Here is an 18,938-nt window from a genome sequence, read left to right as displayed (position 1 = left end):
GCTGCAGTCTGCCAGCTTCAGTTACAGACCGGTTCCACACTTTGAGTTGGATGTTGAGGAGACTTTACGGACACAAACAGAGAGAGGCATTATGGGTAAGTCCACTCCTCCTGAACTAGAGGTAAACTTTTAGTTGACTTGAAACAAACCGATGGAAGACTTTTTAGTTGTGTTTCAGGCTGTTGTTATGTTTAAAGAGCTGATCTGCAGTCAGCTGACAGGCTGTTACACATTCACCTGATCCTTTAAACTGGAAACTACTCTGTTACAGGTCACCTCAGCTAACTGAAGAAGGGCACGGTGCAAACTAATAACAGATATGATTATACACGGGTTACAAATGCCAGGATGTGTTTTCATCTGTAGGCCTGGATGTTAAAATGCTTTTTAAAATTCAAAGACAGCAGAGAGGAAGCCAACCGGAGCAGAAGGTAGAGCTACAGAGATTAGAACAGACAGAATAGGGAGCGAGCTGACAGATAAACAGGACAACAGGAGAACTAGTCACTTAGAGAGTTCACACAAAATGACTCCGACTGATGAATGCAGATGAATTTAATAAGTCAACTATTATTGTTCAACAGAAAGAAAAGAAACAGGCTGCTACTGACGTGTGTGTGTGTGTGTGTGTGTGTGTGTGTGTGTGTGTGTGTGTGTGTGTGTGTGTGTGTGTGTGTGTGTGTGTGTGTGTGTGTGTGTGTGTGTGTGTGTGTGTGTGTGTGTGTGTGTGTGTGTGTGTGTGTGTGTCTGTTTATAAAACATAGGAGTGGTTCTTCCTGTCCCTCCACCCAGAGAAAGACTGTCAGAGTTAACGAGGAAAACCTCACGAAACAGAAAACTCTTAACGCGTTAAAGCCTGAGTGCGTGCGTGTGTCCGTGCATGCGTGCGTGTGTGCATGCGTGTGCATGCATGTGTGTGTGCATGTGTGTGGCAGGTAAAGACATACTCTGCTGCTAGACTGCAGCTCTCTGTGTGCTCTCTCAACAGGATTAGCATTTTGTTCATTGGGTCAAATTTGGGATGTTTGTGTTTGAATTTGGAGAAATATGTAGTTGGGACTGGCTGCAGTTTGTGTCAGGAAGTGCAGCTCTGTCTCGACTTGGTCTTTGTGTCAGCTGGCAGAGGTGCTCCTCTTTGGGGAGCCATGATGTCTGTAGCGTAGATATTATGTATTTAATTTAACCTTTATTCATACAGCTAATCATTCTCAAGAGAGACCTGTTTGGGACAGTTACAGATAGACCAACACATTACATAACATGTGTGGCTGTGGTGGGTTGTGTGTCTTTAGGGCGAGCTAGCGCTGCGTTCTGCGTTGTGTTTCTGTCTGTAGTTTTGTTTATGTTGTGCTATAATGTGATTGGTTCTCAGATTGGTCCTGAGGCGGCCCCGCTCTCGCCCGTCTACGCTAACGTCTCCTCTCTGAAGAAAGCGTCCCTCCCTCAGATCTCCGTCTCTGGCCCCGCCCTCCCGCCATCGCCGCCACCAGGCCCCGCCCCCTCACCACCAGGCTCCTCCTCTGGGATGATAAGCCCCGCCTCCCCGCTCCACCCACAGGATGGCTGGCAGGTAAGCTGAAATATTTGGTAGGGTTTCTACTCCCGTCACACACTTTAGTAGCATTAGTTTAGTTTGAATAACGGTATGTATTATTAGCAACCAGCTGTTGTCATTGCTCCAATGCTGACATTACTATAAAGCTACTACTGCTAAAACTTAGGTCCCTGTCTCGCACCTGGCGCAGCACAAAGCCCCACCCAAGTCTCTTTGCTAGTTTAAGACCGACCCAGGGAGGTGTGTTCAGGTGCATTCTGGGCGTGCTGGTCTTACAGGGAGCTGTGTTCCGGTGCATTCTGGGTGTGCTGGTCTTACAGGGAGGTGTGTTCAGGTGCATTCTGGGAGTATTGCTATCTTGAGGCAGCGGGAAGTGATCGCACCCAGACCAACAAAAACCTGGTCTAAAGTCAATAACGCAGCATTTCATTTTTATTTTAACAGATCATTGGTAAAATGCTCCTAGGCTCGTGCACAGCACACGCACACACTATGCTTGTAACACACACAGGGACGCACAGCAGCACACACACATGCAGAAGATTACAAATAAAAATATTACGGTGCAAATCCTCCATCATGATCGCAATGCTCCAAGGTCCAAACGCGCCTGGCTTTTAAAGGGAATGGGAGATGATCTCTGATTGGTTACGCCCAAAATGAAGACACTAAGTACAACCCTTTTGGACCATGCGCCCGACACACGGACCCTTTTTTCCGCCGTCAAACTAGCTAAAGTAGATTTGGACACACACTAAACACACCTGCATCAAGCGCTTCACGTCGTGTGCTCAGATCATTAAAATAGGGCCCTAAATCTATATATAAAAACCCAGCAGGAGTACCAACTGCCTGGGCAACCCTCTGCTAAGCTAGCTGTTAGTAAGTAAGCTATAGGATTTTAAACTGCACGTATAGCATGTATAGCATGTGTGTGATCTAAACTGAAGTCATTGCCACTTTGCATAATAAATGGTCAACTTCAACATGTTTTCCCAAAGCGTCCCTCTGTGCCCTCGCTTCATGTTTCAGTCTCTCTCAGCTGAGCTCATTAAAGTTTCATGGCTGGAATCTGATCCCTTCAGTTTACAGCTCACATGTTTCTGAGGAACAGCTGATGCTCTGCTGCCTGGCTCAGAGGCATTTCAACAGATAAACAACGTTTAAGAAAAGTTTCCATTCCAATGTTTCGTCCAGATTGGATGGAGGAGTTTGAAAAAGTGGGCCTTTGCATATATATTATTGTCTTAAATGAAGTGCTGGTTGGGAGTAATTTCACCCTAGGGTCCTTTGCACCACGACCTCGAGCCAAACCCCCCAGAAGCTTTTTTCACCTGGGTCAAACAATGGGAGAGTTAGCGTTATCAGCTGAATAGCTTAGTGCAGGCGCTAATGGATCCAAGAGTGTATCTTGTACATTACCCCAGTAATAATGCCCGAAATGGTACCAAACGTCTACACTAGTACAAATAGGTTATGCAATCATAAAACGATGGATTGGAAAGTTTGTAAGTACACCAGAAGTTTATGTAAATAGCACTTGCCTGTTGGCTTCTGCTCTCTGCTGCTACTGGCAGTAAGACGAGTGCTTAGGGACGTCTACAAATTACAACACCGAAAAGAGATGCAACAACAATATTTATTTATTGTATCTGCCTGTCTGTCTGTCTGTCTGTCTGTCTGTCTGTCTGTCTGTCTGTCTGCCTTCCTTCCTTCCTTCCTTCCTTCCTTCCTTCCTGTCTGTCTGTCTGTCTGTCTGTCTGTCTGTCTGTCTGTCTTCCTACCTGCCTGTCTCTCTGTCTGTCTGTCTGTCTGTCTCTGTCTGTCTGTCTGTCTGTCTGTCTGTCTGCCTACCTGCCTGTCTGTCTGCCTTCCTTCCTGTCTGTCTGTCTGTCAGGTGCACACAGACCAGGACAGTGGGAAGGTGTTTTATTTCCATACTGTGAGTAAACAGACCACGTGGTCCGACCCCCGTGGGGCCACCCCCCCGCCGTCTGCAGACATGGACCGGTCCAGAGGGTGCTCCCCATCCCCCTCCCCTCTGCTCTCCCCCGCCTCCTCGCAGGTACGAGTCACCAGTCGCCATGTTTAGGACCAAGTAGTCTTTTTTATTGCAGCAGCAATACGACAAAACAGCATAATCAAAGGAATTCAGGTAGCCAACGTACAACACAAAATGAGTTTATATGCAGATGATCTTTGACTTTATTTACAGAACCCACAGGTATCACTTAAAGAAACGTTCAATAACATCAACAGATTCTCCCATGTCTCGCATTACACTATCAACTGGAACAAATCAATCTTACTACCCCTCTCAGATGACGCATGGGATTTTGGAGCTCAGGACACTTCCCTCCACCTTCACACAGGCAACATCAAGTACCTAGGGATTCAGATTTCCCCCAAGCTATCAGAACTTTACGCCCTCAACTATACTCCCCTTCTCAGGAAAATCAAAAACAAATATAAAAGCTTGTCTAAACACCCACTCACACTCATTGGAAGAATATCTGCAGTCAAAATGAAAACCCTACCCCAGATTAATTACCTTTTTTCGATGATCCCCATCACTCCTACAGACAAATGGTTAAAAAATCTCAATTCCTTAACAACACAATTTTATTGGAAAAACAAAAAAAATGAGAATATCACTCTCAACACTGCAAAATAAAAAATCACATGGTGGGCTTGAGGCACCAAACTTCTTTCACTACTTCCTGGCAAATCAATTACAGTACAGGGTAAATGGATCAATATACATAAGCACAATTACCCATGGCTGGAACTGGAACAAAACCAATGTACAAACATCCCAATTGCAGATCTCCCCTTCCTCTCACAATCAATCAAGAAATCCAACTTCTGCCAACGCATTACCATCTATTCAACTCTGACAGCCTGGTGGAAAACGACCCAAATCACAAAATCATCACTACAGTTAAACAAGTTCACCCCACTCTGGCACAACCCAGTGTTCATGTTACAGAACAAACCTTTTTACTTCTCCATATGGGCACAAAAAGGAATCACACACCTTCACCACCTATTTGAGAACAACCATTTCATGTCATTTAACACACTCACAGAGAAATATGGGGTTGGGAGAGAACAGTTCCTTCAATATCAACAACTTAGACTTAAAATCAAAGATAAAATCGGAATCACCAATAACACATTACAACCCTCTCAGCTCACAGAAGATCTTTTGAAAATTAATAACTTCAAATCAACTAACCTCCTGGCTATAAACAATGATTTCCAACCTAAACACAACAATAACACTCCCAACAACCAAGTGGGAAGCTGATCTGGCCTTCTCTCCCACCCCTGATTACTGGGAACAAATCTGTAAGAATACCTTCTCCATGACCGCTAACACCAACCTACAGCTAATACAATATAAAGTCATTCATAGGACTCATATCACCCAAAGGAAAATGTTCAAAATGGGCCTAGCAACACAGGTATCTGTTCACAATGCACCTTAGGTAGCACAGACGACTATCTGCACACCATGTGGCTCTGTCAACCAGTTCACTCATTCTGGATCCTGGTCACTGAGACACAGTCCACCACCCTGAGCTACAGCATCCCATAATCTCCAACACTCTGTCTCCTTGGTGATATCTCTGAAATCCACATCCCGCAAAAATTCACGAATCTGTTGTTCATTTCTCTAGCTGTCGCTAAGAAAGTAGACCTCCAAAACTGGAAATCAAAGAATTCTTGCCACATCAATCAATCTCAGAATACATATCAGTGGAAAAACACAATGCACACAGAAAGAAGCAAATGTCAGCCTTTGAAGATACCTGGTCCCCTAAGTCTATGAATCGTAGATCATTCTACCCAATTATTAATACATCCTGGTGTTTGTCAACTGTCCTGTCCAGTCCCGTCTTGTCAGTTCTGTTATTGTTCCGTCTCACTTCCTTCTGTTGTTCTGTTTGTCAGAAAAAAGAAAGAAAAGAAAAAAAGAAGAAGAAGAAAAAAAAGAAGTAGTCTTTATTGTTATAGTACTTGTGCAAACATCAGCAAACGTGCAAAACAGGTGAATAAGTACATATAAAAGAGACTATGGACCCTATTTTAACGATCTGAGGTCACGGTGTGAAGCGCCTGGTGCAGGTGCGTTTAGGGCGTGTCCAAATCCACTTCTGCTAGTTTGACGGCGGAAGAAAGGGTCCGTGCGCCGGGCGCATGTTCCAAAAGGGTTGTCCTTAGTATCTTCATTAATCAGAGGTGTGTTTTAGGCGTAACATGTAATAAACCAATCAGAGATCATCTCCCTTTCCTTTAAAAGCCAGGCGCGTTTGGACCTTGGAGCATTGCTGTTATGATGGAGGATTTGTCTGTAATATTTTTATTTGTAATCTTCTGCGTGTGTGTGTGTGTGTGTGTGTGTGTGTGCTGCTGTGCGTCCCTGTGTGTGTAACAAGCATAGTGTGCACGTTCTGTGCACGAGCCTAGTAGCATTTTACTAATGCTCTGTTAAAATAAAAATGAAATGCTGCGTTATTGACTTTAGACCAGGTTTTTGTTGGTCTATGGCGCGATCACTTCCCGCTGCCTCAAGATAGCAATACTCCCAGAATGCACCTGAACACACCTCCCTGTAAGACTAGCACGCCCAGAATGCACCTGAACACACCTCCCTGTAAGACCAGCACGCCCAGAATGCACCTGAACACACCTCCCTGTAAGACCAGCACGCCCATGGGCCACAGATGAGCCCAGGTGTATTTGTTATTTAAACGACGTGGGCGCTGGACAGGAAACTGACAACTGCGTTGGTCTTAAACTAGCAAAGAGACTTGGGTCAGGCTTTTTGCTGCACCAGGTGCGAGATAGTATGTCATTATGAATATATATGAAAGAAAGTAAAAACAAAATTTTCTGCTGAATTCATCCCTAATCTTGAGATGTGTTAAGAGCAGTTCTGTGTTTCTGGGTCTGTTAGTTTGTGTTTGAATTGTCCTGAAACGTTGTAAACAGAGGGTGTCTGTATGCTCGGGGCTTTCTTTCAGTCAAACTAGTTTTGGGGAGGTGTGCAGATCTTGCAGGCAGTCTGCTCTCTACGGAGCGGTAGAAACACACCTGTCGTCTTCCTAACTAAAGAAGAGTAGTAGTATTCTACTTAAAGTAAACCGTGTCTGCTTCCTGTCAGGGTTCCTGTGTTTGGGAGCAGCTGGTGGACGAAGTCTCTGGGAGGTTTTACTACTACAATCCCGCATCAGGAGCCACGTCCTGGGACGCCCCGGAGCCGCCGTCGCCCTCCTCACCCCCAGGATCCACCACCAACAGGAAGCCCACCGCAGGCCCGGTACGATCCAGACACACGTCTGCTTTTAGATGACTCAAGTCTTCCAGACTTAACCCTCGTGTTATCTTCCCGTCGACCATGCAACTTAATGTTTTTCTGGGTCAAATTTGGAAAAAAAATTTGGTTGTCTTTTTTTAACACTTTTGTCACTTTTCCTGACGTTTTTGTTACATTATCTGATGTTTTTGTCAATTTTTTTTCCCTTTTTTCTGCACTTTTTCTGACATTTTTGTCACATTTTTCAACGTTCATTCATAATCTTTTCAGCAATGCTATAAAATAAAATAAAACACCCAAATTCACTGAAAGAAGTGAACCGATCATTTATTTAACTTGTGAAGAACGTTGTATGGAACCATCCACGTTATTTTCTTTTGACAATTTGGTTGAAAGAAACCCAAATTTCCGATATAGAAACTTTTAGAAAATGGGTCAAGGAGGGTTAAAGGCTGTAATTAAATTCCCTCTTTGTAGCATATGTCTAGGGCTTTTATTGTGAAAGGCAAGAATGGAAAGATCGTCTCTGGTAAACGCTGCCTTTGTCAGGGTTGAATGGAGTAATAAAGTTTTCTGTTTGTACAGTCTGTAGTTAGGACAGCAGCCTCTGTGTTGTTGTGTTATGATCCTAGTAATTAAACAACACAAGGTGATTGGTTGATGTCTTTAAGCTCAGAAAATTCAACCTTGTTCGCCGCGCAATAATGCCGTTCTGTGTGAAAGTACTTGGGACAAAAACAACTTTTTTTACGTCTGAATGAATCCCATGTTTCATTGTTTGCGTGAAAACGTTTAAAGTGAAATGTTAAACCGGCTCTGTGCCTCTGCAGTGTGGGCAGTATATGCAGAAGAAGGTTTTTGTTCTTCTGGCGGACTTTTGTTGGTAAATGAGTGAAGGGTCTCCACACCATTGCAACATGCAGGGAAGCCAAACACCATTTTGCTGCATTTACTGGCCACACTGCAAAGACACAGAGCTGCATTTGCTCCCCACACTGCAAAGACACAGAGCTACATTTACTCCCCACCAGGGCATGAAGTTAACCTTTTTGACCACCAGTGGCAACCGCGTACCCTGCTTACCGATAGTTACGCATCTGAATCACTCAATTCTAGAAGGCTGCTGTCTGATTCCAGAATAAATCAGCATCACCATGGTCACCTACACATGTTCTATTGTGTGAAATATTGAAAAGAAAGTAAATAAATATCAGTGAAACCAGTCATGTTTATAATGTTTAACGTGTTTCAACATGTTTAATAACTGTGTTTGTGTTTAAACTGAAGCCTCCGCTGCCAGAGGAAGATTATCCTGTTAACCACCACAATGACACCGTCTTCACAACGGTACACACACACACACACACACACACACACAGACACACACACACACACACAGACACACACACACACACACACACACAGACACACACACACACACACAGACACACAAACACACAGACACACACACACACACACACTTTTTTATCTTGTCATCTTGAATATTAAATGTCCGTTTTTGTTTTTCCCAGAATCCTCAGCAGCAGCCAGCGGTGGTGCCGCTGATTCCCAGAGCCCATCTACAGGAGGTAACCAGGCAACACATCAAGTCGTCTGGCCACCGCAGCTCTCATTCTCACTTTAACCATTCTTTGATTGTTCCAGATTCCGTCTCTGCCCCAGAGGCTGATGGGAAACGGAGTTTCTGAGGAGGGAACGACGGCGTCGGCCAGGAACTGGAGACACAGCGTGGCCGAAGACGTGAGTCAAACAGCAAGATAACTTCTCAAGAAAACAATGCTTTTTTAATGGGTTGAAAAAAACGCATTTTAAACCCCCACATTTTTTTTTTTCAATGCTTATATCAAATTTTTTTTCGACTAATTAAAACTGTTTGTGTGTTTTAGACGTTTGCTCCGAGCCACCGGAGGAACGTCTCCGACTTCACCGACATCTCCGTCAACAGACAATCTCCAGACAGTCAACAGGTACACACTCACCTGTCTCACACACACTCTCACCTGTCTCACACACACTCTCACCTGTCTCACACACTCTCACATGTCTCACACACTCACCTGTCTCAAACACTCTGACCTGTCTCTCACACACACACTCTCACCTGTCTCTCACACTCACCTGTCTCACACACACTCACCTATCTCACACACTCTCACCTGTCTCACACACTCACCTGTCTTATACACACACTCACCTGTCTCACACACACACCTGTCTCTCACACTCACCTGTCTCACACACACACTCACCTGTCTCTCACCTGTCTCACACACACTCACCTGTCTCACACACACACTCACCTGTCTCTCACCTGTCTCACACACACTCACCTGTCTCACACACTCTCACCTGTCTCACACACACTCACCTGTCTCACACACACTCTCACCTGTCTCACACATACTCATCTGTCTCACATACTCACCTGCCTCACACACACTCACTGTCTCTCACACACTCACCTGTCTCACACACACTCACCTGTCTCACACACTCAATTGTCTCACACACACTCACCTACCTCTCACACTCACCTATCTCACACACACTCACCTGTCTCACACACACACACACTCACCTGTCTCACACACACAAACACACACACACTCACCTGTCTCTCACTCACACTCACCTGTCTCACTCACACTCTCCTGTCTCACACACACACACTGTCTCTCACACACTCACCTGTCTCTCTCACACACTCACCTGTCTCACACCTTTCTCACACACTCACCTGTCTCTCACACACTCACCTGTCTCACATGTCTCTCCTTTACTGTTAAAATGTCTGTTCTTTACATTTTTCAGACTATTTTTCAATGTTTTTTCATGGGGGTTTTTACGCTTAGTTTTTGTTTTTTTTCTCCAAACTTTTTCAACGCTATTTTGACTTTTTTTGAAAAAAAATTTCGCTGCTTTTTTCGACATTTCTTTCAACTTTTTGATAAACTTTTTTGTGTGAAGATAACTTTTGCAAACACGTCGAGACAGTCTCACCCTTCCTCTCAACCCTGTCCATCTGTTCTTCTGTCTTTCACCCATCATTCATTGATCCACCCCCTGTGATGTCACCCTGTGATGTCATCCCGTTAGCTTCCTGACAGACCCGCCCTGAAGAGGAATCTGTCCGACCGGAGCGTCGGCTCCCGCCAGCCACACGTACGTGCCGCGACCTGATTGGCTGTCGGGTGTCTGTCTGGTGGCCGTGGGTCAGATCTCCTGTAGTTACCATGGAAACGTGTCCATGGGGCCGGGTGTTTTTACTAACCGTTGTTCTAACTAACGAAGAAAAATTAAACTAACATCTTGGTCACTAACGGGGGGTCTAATAAAGATTAGATTTCTCAAGAGCACGCTGTGCAATTCTTTAAAAAAAGTATTTTTCCCAAAATGATACTTATTATACCACAAAGTTTTTCAACCAACTACTAACCAAAAATCCTGAAGCTCTGGTGATGGTTCTCACACACACACACACACACACACACACACACACACACACACACACACACACACACACACACACACACACACACACCCCACTCCCATGTTGACCTGTCTCTGTGTCTGTGCAGGGCCATCTGCTGGAGAAAGCAGGCATCATGAATAAGACCAAAGTAGCCGATAACGGCAAAAAGATCAGGTGAGCCATTTCTTCTCTCTGTTTGTGAGTAAGAGTCTTCTCCATGATGTTCTTGTACATGATGGGATGTTGTGTGTTTCTGTGTCTGACAGGAAGAACTGGAGTCAGTCGTGGACCGTCCTGCACGGAGGGATCCTAACCTTCCACAGAGACCCCAAATCTGCCCCTCCTGGGACCGCTGTAAGACCCACCACACAGCATCTTATTATCACATATATAAGCCATCAGGGCCACACACAATCTGCACACGCACAATCTGCACACGCACAATCTGCACACACAAAATCTGCACACACACAATCTGCACACGCACAATCTGCACACACACAATCTGCACACGCACAATCTTTAGCCGATTTCAAACCAATTAAAATAAAAAAATTTAACACATGTCACTGCACATTCAGTTTGAGGATATTAAATATAACAACAATATGTTATATGTGATTGGACCTTCTGATTGGATGCTGCTGACTTCCTGTGTCCTGCCCTTCAGAATAAATCGTCTCAGATCGTTCCGGAGTACACGGTGGAGTTGCGAGGAGCCTCGGTGGGTCGCGCCGCCAAGGACAAGTCCTCCAAGAAGAACGTCCTGGAGGTAGGCCGCCCGCTACCGCGCCCACTACACGCACTCTCAGGGTTCTCTCACCATGGCAACGGTTGCTGTAGTAACCTGTGTGTGTGTGTGTGTGTGTGTGTGTGTGTGTGTGTGTGTGTGATTGTGCAGCTGAAGACACGTCACGGCTGCGAGTATCTGATGCAGTACGACACGGAGAGCATCATCACCGACTGGCTCAAAGTGATGCAGGACACCATCAAACAGCTGGTAACACACACACACACACACACACACACACACACACACACACACACACACACACACACACACACACACACACACACACACACACACACACACACCTCCTCTCAGGTCTCAGCTGTAGTGTGTGTTTCAGGATCAGGGTTATCTGACGGAGGACGAGGACGAAGCTGCTTCAGATAAAGAGGACAAAGACAGGAAGAGGACCGGTGAGTCCCTGTGCTTTCTGATCCTATCACATGGTCTTCATCTGTCCCTGGTCACTCCCAACTGGTCAGACTACGGCGCAGCGGCAGCCTTGGACCAGTCAGCTTCCCCTCGCTACAGAAACACTGTCTTTTCAAAATAAAGTCCCAACATGGGCGGGATTCAACCAAACTATAAACAGTGTCTTTTCAAAATAAAGTCCCAACATGGGCGGGATTCAACCAAACTATAAACAGTGTCTTTTCAAAATAAAGTCCCAACATGGGCGGGATTCGACCAAACTATAAACAGTGTCTTTTCAAAATAAAGTCCCAACATGGGTAGGATTCAACCAGACTATAAACAGTGTCTTTTCAAAATAAAGTCCCAACATGGGTGGGATTCAACCAGACTATAAACAGTGTCTTTTCAAAATAAAGTCCCAACATGGGTGGCATTCAACCAGACTATAAACAGTGTCTTTTCAAAATAAAGTCCAAACATGGGTGGCATTCAACCAGACTATAAACAGTGTCTTTTCAAAATAAAGTCCCAACATGGGTGGGATTCTACCAAAGTAAAAGTCCCTTCAGAGACCCAAACACTGGCTCCCAGGGAGCTCTAAGTCTGAAGTTATGACACAGAGGAGATGGATGTTATATCCCTGAAATGTCTCTTCTTCATCTTCTCCTGTGCTTTAGCGAGCCGGACGTCAACAGGAACCGCCGACTCAGAGCAGACGCGAGTTCGGACCAAACTCCGGCGCTTCCTCCAGCGAAGGCCGACGCTGCAGAGCGTCAAGGAGAAGGGCTATATCAGAGGTAAGCTGTTTCCATGGTGACCCACAATAAGAAGTGTATGTGATGTCGTCATCATCATCATCATCATCATCTTGCTGATGCTGTGTGTTTCAGACAACGTGTTTGGCTGTCACCTGGACACGCTCTGCCACAGAGAGAACGCCACCATCCCAAAGTTCCTGGAGAAGTGTATCCGAACGGTGGAGAGGAGAGGTACACTACATAATGCTATATAATTCTACATACTATATACTGCTATATACTTCTATACACTACATACTTCTATATACTATATACTTCTATACACTACATGTAAGGGTTAATGCCCGACGAGGTGTCCATTGTCAGGTAGTAATGGACTTCGGCGGAGGCAACCGTCCTCCGCGTCGGACGAAGTCCATTACTACCTGACAATGGACACCTCGAAGGGCATTAACCCGCTTATACCATGGTCACTTGCCAAATAACACATTTTTAAAACAGTAGTTCATATTTTAGTTTTACAATCAAGATCTAAAGTTTATCCAAACAATAACTCCGTTTCCCTGGTTACGCCTGACGGTTTGACTAATACCTGGAACAATCATTCCCATCCTTCAGGTTCCTAAGGGAGGCAAGTCGTATCTATGGTTCTTCTTGAACCATAGATACGACTTGCCTCCCTTAGCAACCGGAGATATTTATATAGTCCGCTCAGCTGATAGAACCCCATAGATATATAATAGAAGCCTTCAGTTTAGCTACGAGCCAGAAAGCTAACGCTATGCTAGCAAGATCCAAAGTCAATAACATTGTGTACAGTTGGCAATCAGTAAAAATAATTTGACAGTATGTTGAACAACAAGACAAGCTAGCCATCAGCCATGTCATTGTCCCCAAAACAATATAACGACTTTTACGAAGAATTAGATCCGCGATGTGTAACGTTACTGTCGGCTGCAGCGGCGCAGCCTGAAGCAGCGAGCTGAGATATGTGAGATAACGTTATTCTCTGTGAAACAAAGTCAGTCCAGAGGGCCAGTAGAACTGACTTCTTGCAGCCTGTGTGTGTTAGCGCCATCCTGTGGTGTTCAGAGGACGAGTTGGAAATAATAAATCCACATTTCCTTTTTGATTTAATGTAGCGCATTCATTTAGAACAGTAAACAGTCAGTTTCACCGAACTCCTTTAGTAGGTGTCCTACATCACTTTATAATGGACACCCAGCAGCCAATCAGAATCGAGTATTCACCCAGACCATGGCATAAACTGCTATATACTACATACTTCTATACACTACATACTTCTATATACTACATACTGCAAATACTATATACTTCTATACACTACATACTGCTATATACTATATACTTCTATACACTACATACTGCTATATACTTCTATATACTATATACTGCTATATACTATATACTTCTATACACTCCATACTGCTATATACTATATACTTCTATACACTACATGCTGCTATATACTATATACTTCTATATACTACATACTGCAAATACTATATACTTCTATACACTACATACTGCTATATACTATATACTTCTATACACTACATACTGCTATATACTATATACTTCTATACACTACATACTGCTATATACTTCTATATACTATATACTGCTATATACTATATACTTCTATACACTCCATACTGCTATATACTATATACTTCTATACACTACATGCTGCTATATACTATATACTTCTATACACTCCATACTGCAAATACTATATACTTCTATACACTACATGCTGCTATATACTATATACTTCTATACACTCCATACTGCAAATACTATATACTTCTATACACTACATGCTGCTATATACTATATACTTCTATATACTACATACTGCAAATACTATATACTTCTATACACTACATACTGCTATATACTATATACTTCTATACACTACATACTGCTATATACTATATACTTCTATACACTACATACTGCTATTTACTTCTATATACTATATACTTCTATACACTACATACTGCTATACACTACATACTTCTATATACTATATCCTTCTACATACTATATACTTTGTTCAAAGTTTCTCAATGTTTTTGGGGCCTTTATAGTATATTTAGCAGTTTTTGTGCACTTTTTTTAATTCACATTTAATACAAACACACAGACTGAATGTGTAACTGTGTGTGTGTGTGTGTGTGTGTGTGTGTGTGTGTGTGTGTGTGTGTGTGTGTGTGTGTGTGTGTGTTGTTCAGGTCTGGACGTAGACGGGATCTACAGAGTGAGTGGGAACCTGGCTGTGATCCAGAAGCTGCGACACAGAGCAGATCACGGTAACAGTCTGATTATTATATTATATATATATATATATATATATATAAACTGATTGAGAATATCAGTGTGAATGTAGACGTAGTGTAAACAGTCTCTCTGTCAGTTATGCTAAACTGTCTGTTTTACTACTACCAGCTGTGGCCTGATAATGCTGTTTTAATAAAGCTGAGGCACGGCTACATTGATCATCAGAACACGCAGAGAGACAGATGGAAGGTGTTAGCGTCTTTTATTAAAGGAACTCGTATTAGAGAAGGTATTAGCGTCTGTTTTTTAATTGAGTGCATTAGACCCTGATCTGCCAGAGACAGCAGATAAAGCTAACACTGATCAGCTGCAGTGATCAGTCGGACAGACACTGGCTTATAGTTTTGGGAATAGTTCATGCCATTAGACAGAGACTAAAGTGGAATCTTTATTTCTCTCCAACAAATATATAGACCGTTTCCCTGGCATCGCTAGGCAACAGATTAGGTCCATGTTTACTTCCTGTAGGAAGAAAGTGAATGTAAACATAGTCCTTGTGTCTTTTCCTCATTCTGTCCCAGTTTCTGTCCCTGTTGTCTCATTGGGTGTGTCTGTCTGTATGTTTCTGTCCCTGTGTGTGTGTGTGTGTGTGTGTGTGTGTGTGTGTGTGTGTGTGTGTGTGTGTGTGTGTGTGTGTGTGTGTGTGTGTGTGTGTGTGTGTGTGTGTGTGTGTGTGTGTGTGTGTGTGTGTGTGTGTGTGTGTGTGTGTGTGTGCAGAGGAGCACCTGGACCTGGAGGACGGCCAGTGGGAGGAGATCCATGTGATCACCGGAGCTCTGAAGCTCTTCCTGCGGGAGCTCCCCGAGCCGCTGTTCCCCTTCAGCTGCTTCGACAAGTTCATCGCCGCCATCCGTCAGTACACACACACACACACACACACATCCCATACTGAACACACCTCAGCCATGCTAACATATGCTAACATATACACAAACACCCTACATCATCACAGCCATGCTAACATTTACATAAATGAAACATATTTATAAGATGTCTGTGTGTTTGTCTCCCTGCAGAAGTCCAGGACTACAGCCTGAGGGTGTCCTACATGAAGGACCTGGTTCGCTCTCTGCCTCTGCCCAACCACGACACCATGGAGCTGCTGTTCAAACACCTGCGCAGGTGAGCTCACTCCCAGACACACCCACTGTAAAATAACCTCACCCATTGGTTGAGGTTGCCGTCGCCATCTTGTCTTTTTGGAGCCAGACATGACGAGAGGGTGGAGCCGGGGAAGATGATCCATGTCAGCCAGTGTTGTTTATGGTTTAATTGAGTTCATTTGTTGCAGAACATAAAGAACTAGAGGGCCTGATTTACTAACACTAGCGCAGTTTGCGCTGCGTCTGTTTATGCGAGTTCGGTAATAGCGCACGCTATGCTTCCACATTTTGCGTAGTATTTATCAACCCTGACACCCATCAGCCAATCAGCGTCTTTCTCCGCCCACTAGACCGTAGATTGCGCTGTAGCAAAACGGTACTGGTGCTATGATACGGCTGAGTGCAGACTGCCATATTCCCACTGCTGATGCAATGACTGTTTGAAATGATCCTGATGCCAATATATTTGTAATGTAGCGAGGAGTTTAACAACTGCTGGAATGGGATGTGAACGCTGAGTGGGAGATTCAATTTCATCTTTGATTTCTTCCAGTAACTCTAATATTGCATGGCTGCTTGATCTGTAACGCTAAATGATGTTGTGTTCACTGACAAAGTATGATTCTTGTGTTAAAAATATTTTCAGCCTCGCCTATGTCTTCGTCTTGCTCAGATTACTGTTGCCATTTCACCAGCGGCATAAAGGTCTACTAGGAAACTCGACTGCGGCTGGTTTAAAGAGGCGGAGAATTTCCCCCGCAGAATAGAGACGCGCTCTTACTGACAGTCTTTGTAAACACCACGGGATATATAATTAGGTGCACTTTGAGCTTATCCTCCCACCTTTTTGGGTGGAACTCCCACTTTCCCCACGACCCTCCCACGAACGCATATTGACAGCGCAACTTGTCTCTTCTCGCTCATGTGGCAGACAATCTGCCATTTTACCCAAGTGCGCCCTGTTTGTAAATAGCCCGCATCGGTTACGTCCGTCTTTGCGACCAATTAGCGCCTGGAAACAGGCGCAGACGGCTTGATAAATCTAGCCCAGAGAATGCATGTGTGAATGCTGAAAGGCTGACGCTTCCCATAACATATGAAAGATGAGGAACATTTAAAGTTTGAATGGTGTTTCTCAGTCAATGTATGAATGAGTAGACAGCAGTTGAAAATGTATGAATTTGTGTCAAATTTGAAAATTCCATCCATTCACTTGAATGGGGGAAAATTTCCCTGAAAATGTTGAATACTTCTGAAATTGTAAAAGTTATGGAAATTTTGTATAGAAGCAGCAATGTCCTAATGGTGCTGAACGTTTTGATGTTTGAATGCAGTTTCTATGTTGAAAAGTGTGGAACGAGTTAATGTGGAAAAAAAGGTTCAGAAAAATAATAATAAATACGTAGAAGAACATAGGGTTGCCTTCTAGCATTCACACCAACACATTACATAGAAGAAATACAAAATCACATCCAAGGTTTCTATGGCGCTGCGCTAAGCCTTCTGCAGGGTTTGTGCAGCGGTGCATAGGTTATTACTCAGCTCTATTTTAATTAGATTAGATTGACTTTATTGATCCCAAATTGGGAAATGTCAGTGCTACAATAGAAAAATATCAGAGACACAGCACACATACAGAATATACAAGACATAATAAATAGGATAGAATACAAAAACAACTATTCAAAAAATATTCACAAGGAAGAATGTACAAATGTGCAACTACTTCAATAGTATTTATAAAGTCACAATCATCGTGGGCGGGGCTAAGCTCCCGACGGAGCCCCGGTGTCTCTGCTAAATAGTCTCAGGAAGGAACTGGTTTTGGTGGAACATGTGGACGTTCAAAAGTAGTTTTAGTCGTGCTACAGAAAACTCCGATTAAACAGATAGTCTAGCTAGCTGTCTGGATTTACCCTGCAGAGATCTGAGCAGCAGTTAACCATAGTCCTCACAAATCCATGAGGGCTCATCCGGCGAAATTTTCGGTGGCAACGGAGCAATCCCGGAAGTGAAACATTGAGGATATAGACTAGAATACATACAACATACAAACAATTGCAAAATGAAATAGCCCTCTAAATAAAGGCTATTAGGTCTTTGAACTTTTTGTGTTCCCTTCCAAAGAGCACCTTCATTATTAGTTTGAACTTCTTTGCACTCTAAACTTGGAGACTCTAAACAGGAGACTTATTGTTGGATTTCTCTCTCTCTCTCTCTCTCTCTCTCTCTCTCTCTCTCTCTCTCTCTCTCTCTCTGCCTCTCTCTCTGCAGGGTTATTGAGCACAAGGACTCTAACAGGATGTCAGTTCAGAGCGTTGCCATTGTGTTTGGCCCCACGTTGCTCCGCCCGCAGACTGAGTCAGCCAACATGACGGTCCACATGGTGTTCCAGAGCCAAATAGTGGAGCTCATGCTCAACGAGTACCACACCGTCTTCTCCCAGAGTTAAAGGAAACAGACCTCTTCTCCCAGGGGGAGAGGAACCTCCAGAACATCCAGAACCTGCGACGGTTCTCCGAGAAGCCTCCCAACCACCGCGAGACCTGCCAAACATCTTCCAAAGTGTCTCCGGGTACATCTACACTGCTACGTTTTAGTTTAAAAAGGAAGATCTTCTGCTACGTTTCACCTTCTCATTCCCCCTGCTCTGGTGTTTGGTGTTTCCCCCTTTCATTCCCCCTGCTCTGACATTTCCCCCTCTCCTTCCCCCTGCTCTGACATTTCCCCCTCTCCTTCCCCCTGCTCTGGTGTTTCCCCCTCTCATTCCCCCTGCTCTGATATTTCCCCCTCTCATTCCCCCTGCTCTGGCGTTTCTGAGCCCCTAAACTAGAGACATTTGGAAACGCCGACACTGACGCCAACGTTTCTCCACTTACAAACTAAAACGTAGCAGTGTAAATGTTGCCTGAACCTTCTCGAATTTTGGACCTCCTTTCGAACCTGGAATCTGCGGCTACATGATGCCTTTTTCTAACCACTGTGCCTTAAATAACCCAAGAAGACCTTCAGAGGAACCACCTAGAACCCTGGACTGGTTTGAACCCTTTGACAGCAGCGTTGCTCTTTTTTTCCACGGTAACAGACCAAAATGGAACGTATTTTCTTGGCACCTTAAAACCTCAAGATATCTCACTT

General features: G+C 44.1%; 1 protein-coding gene across 7 annotated transcripts in view; it reads left to right on the top strand.

Moving 5' to 3' along the window:
* The window catches only part of arhgap27l (Rho GTPase activating protein 27, like), a 45,094-nt gene extending 26,577 nt beyond the window's left edge, over positions 1–18,517 (top strand). For 5 of the 7 annotated variants that reach the window (XM_039826161.1, XM_039826157.1, XM_039826160.1 and 2 more), the window contains 19 exons: positions 1,373–1,570; positions 3,453–3,620; positions 6,726–6,881; positions 8,166–8,225; positions 8,411–8,467; positions 8,544–8,639; positions 8,786–8,866; positions 9,996–10,061; positions 10,478–10,545; positions 10,638–10,725; positions 11,042–11,143; positions 11,273–11,371; positions 11,502–11,574; positions 12,253–12,372; positions 12,466–12,564; positions 14,592–14,669; positions 15,415–15,549; positions 15,714–15,819; positions 18,075–18,517. In XM_039826161.1, the coding sequence (XP_039682095.1) occupies positions 1,373–1,570; positions 3,453–3,620; positions 6,726–6,881; positions 8,166–8,225; positions 8,411–8,467; positions 8,544–8,639; positions 8,786–8,866; positions 9,996–10,061; positions 10,478–10,545; positions 10,638–10,725; positions 11,042–11,143; positions 11,273–11,371; positions 11,502–11,574; positions 12,253–12,372; positions 12,466–12,564; positions 14,592–14,669; positions 15,415–15,549; positions 15,714–15,819; positions 18,075–18,252 (2,028 nt within the window). In that variant the 3' untranslated portion in view covers positions 18,253–18,517. The remainder of the gene's footprint in view (positions 1–1,372; positions 1,571–3,452; positions 3,621–6,725; positions 6,882–8,165; positions 8,226–8,410; positions 8,468–8,543; positions 8,640–8,785; positions 8,867–9,995; positions 10,062–10,477; positions 10,546–10,637; positions 10,726–11,041; positions 11,144–11,272; positions 11,372–11,501; positions 11,575–12,252; positions 12,373–12,465; positions 12,565–14,591; positions 14,670–15,414; positions 15,550–15,713; positions 15,820–18,074) is intronic. The other 2 variants (XM_039826163.1, XM_039826162.1) reach the window with 2 other exon arrangements.
* Positions 18,518–18,938: the final 421 nt, after the last annotated feature.

This window comes from Perca fluviatilis, chromosome 15 (genome assembly GCF_010015445.1).
Source record: "Perca fluviatilis chromosome 15, GENO_Pfluv_1.0, whole genome shotgun sequence".
Taxonomy (NCBI): domain Eukaryota; kingdom Metazoa; phylum Chordata; class Actinopteri; order Perciformes; family Percidae; genus Perca; species Perca fluviatilis.
This window is presented reverse-complemented; position numbering and strand designations above follow the sequence as displayed.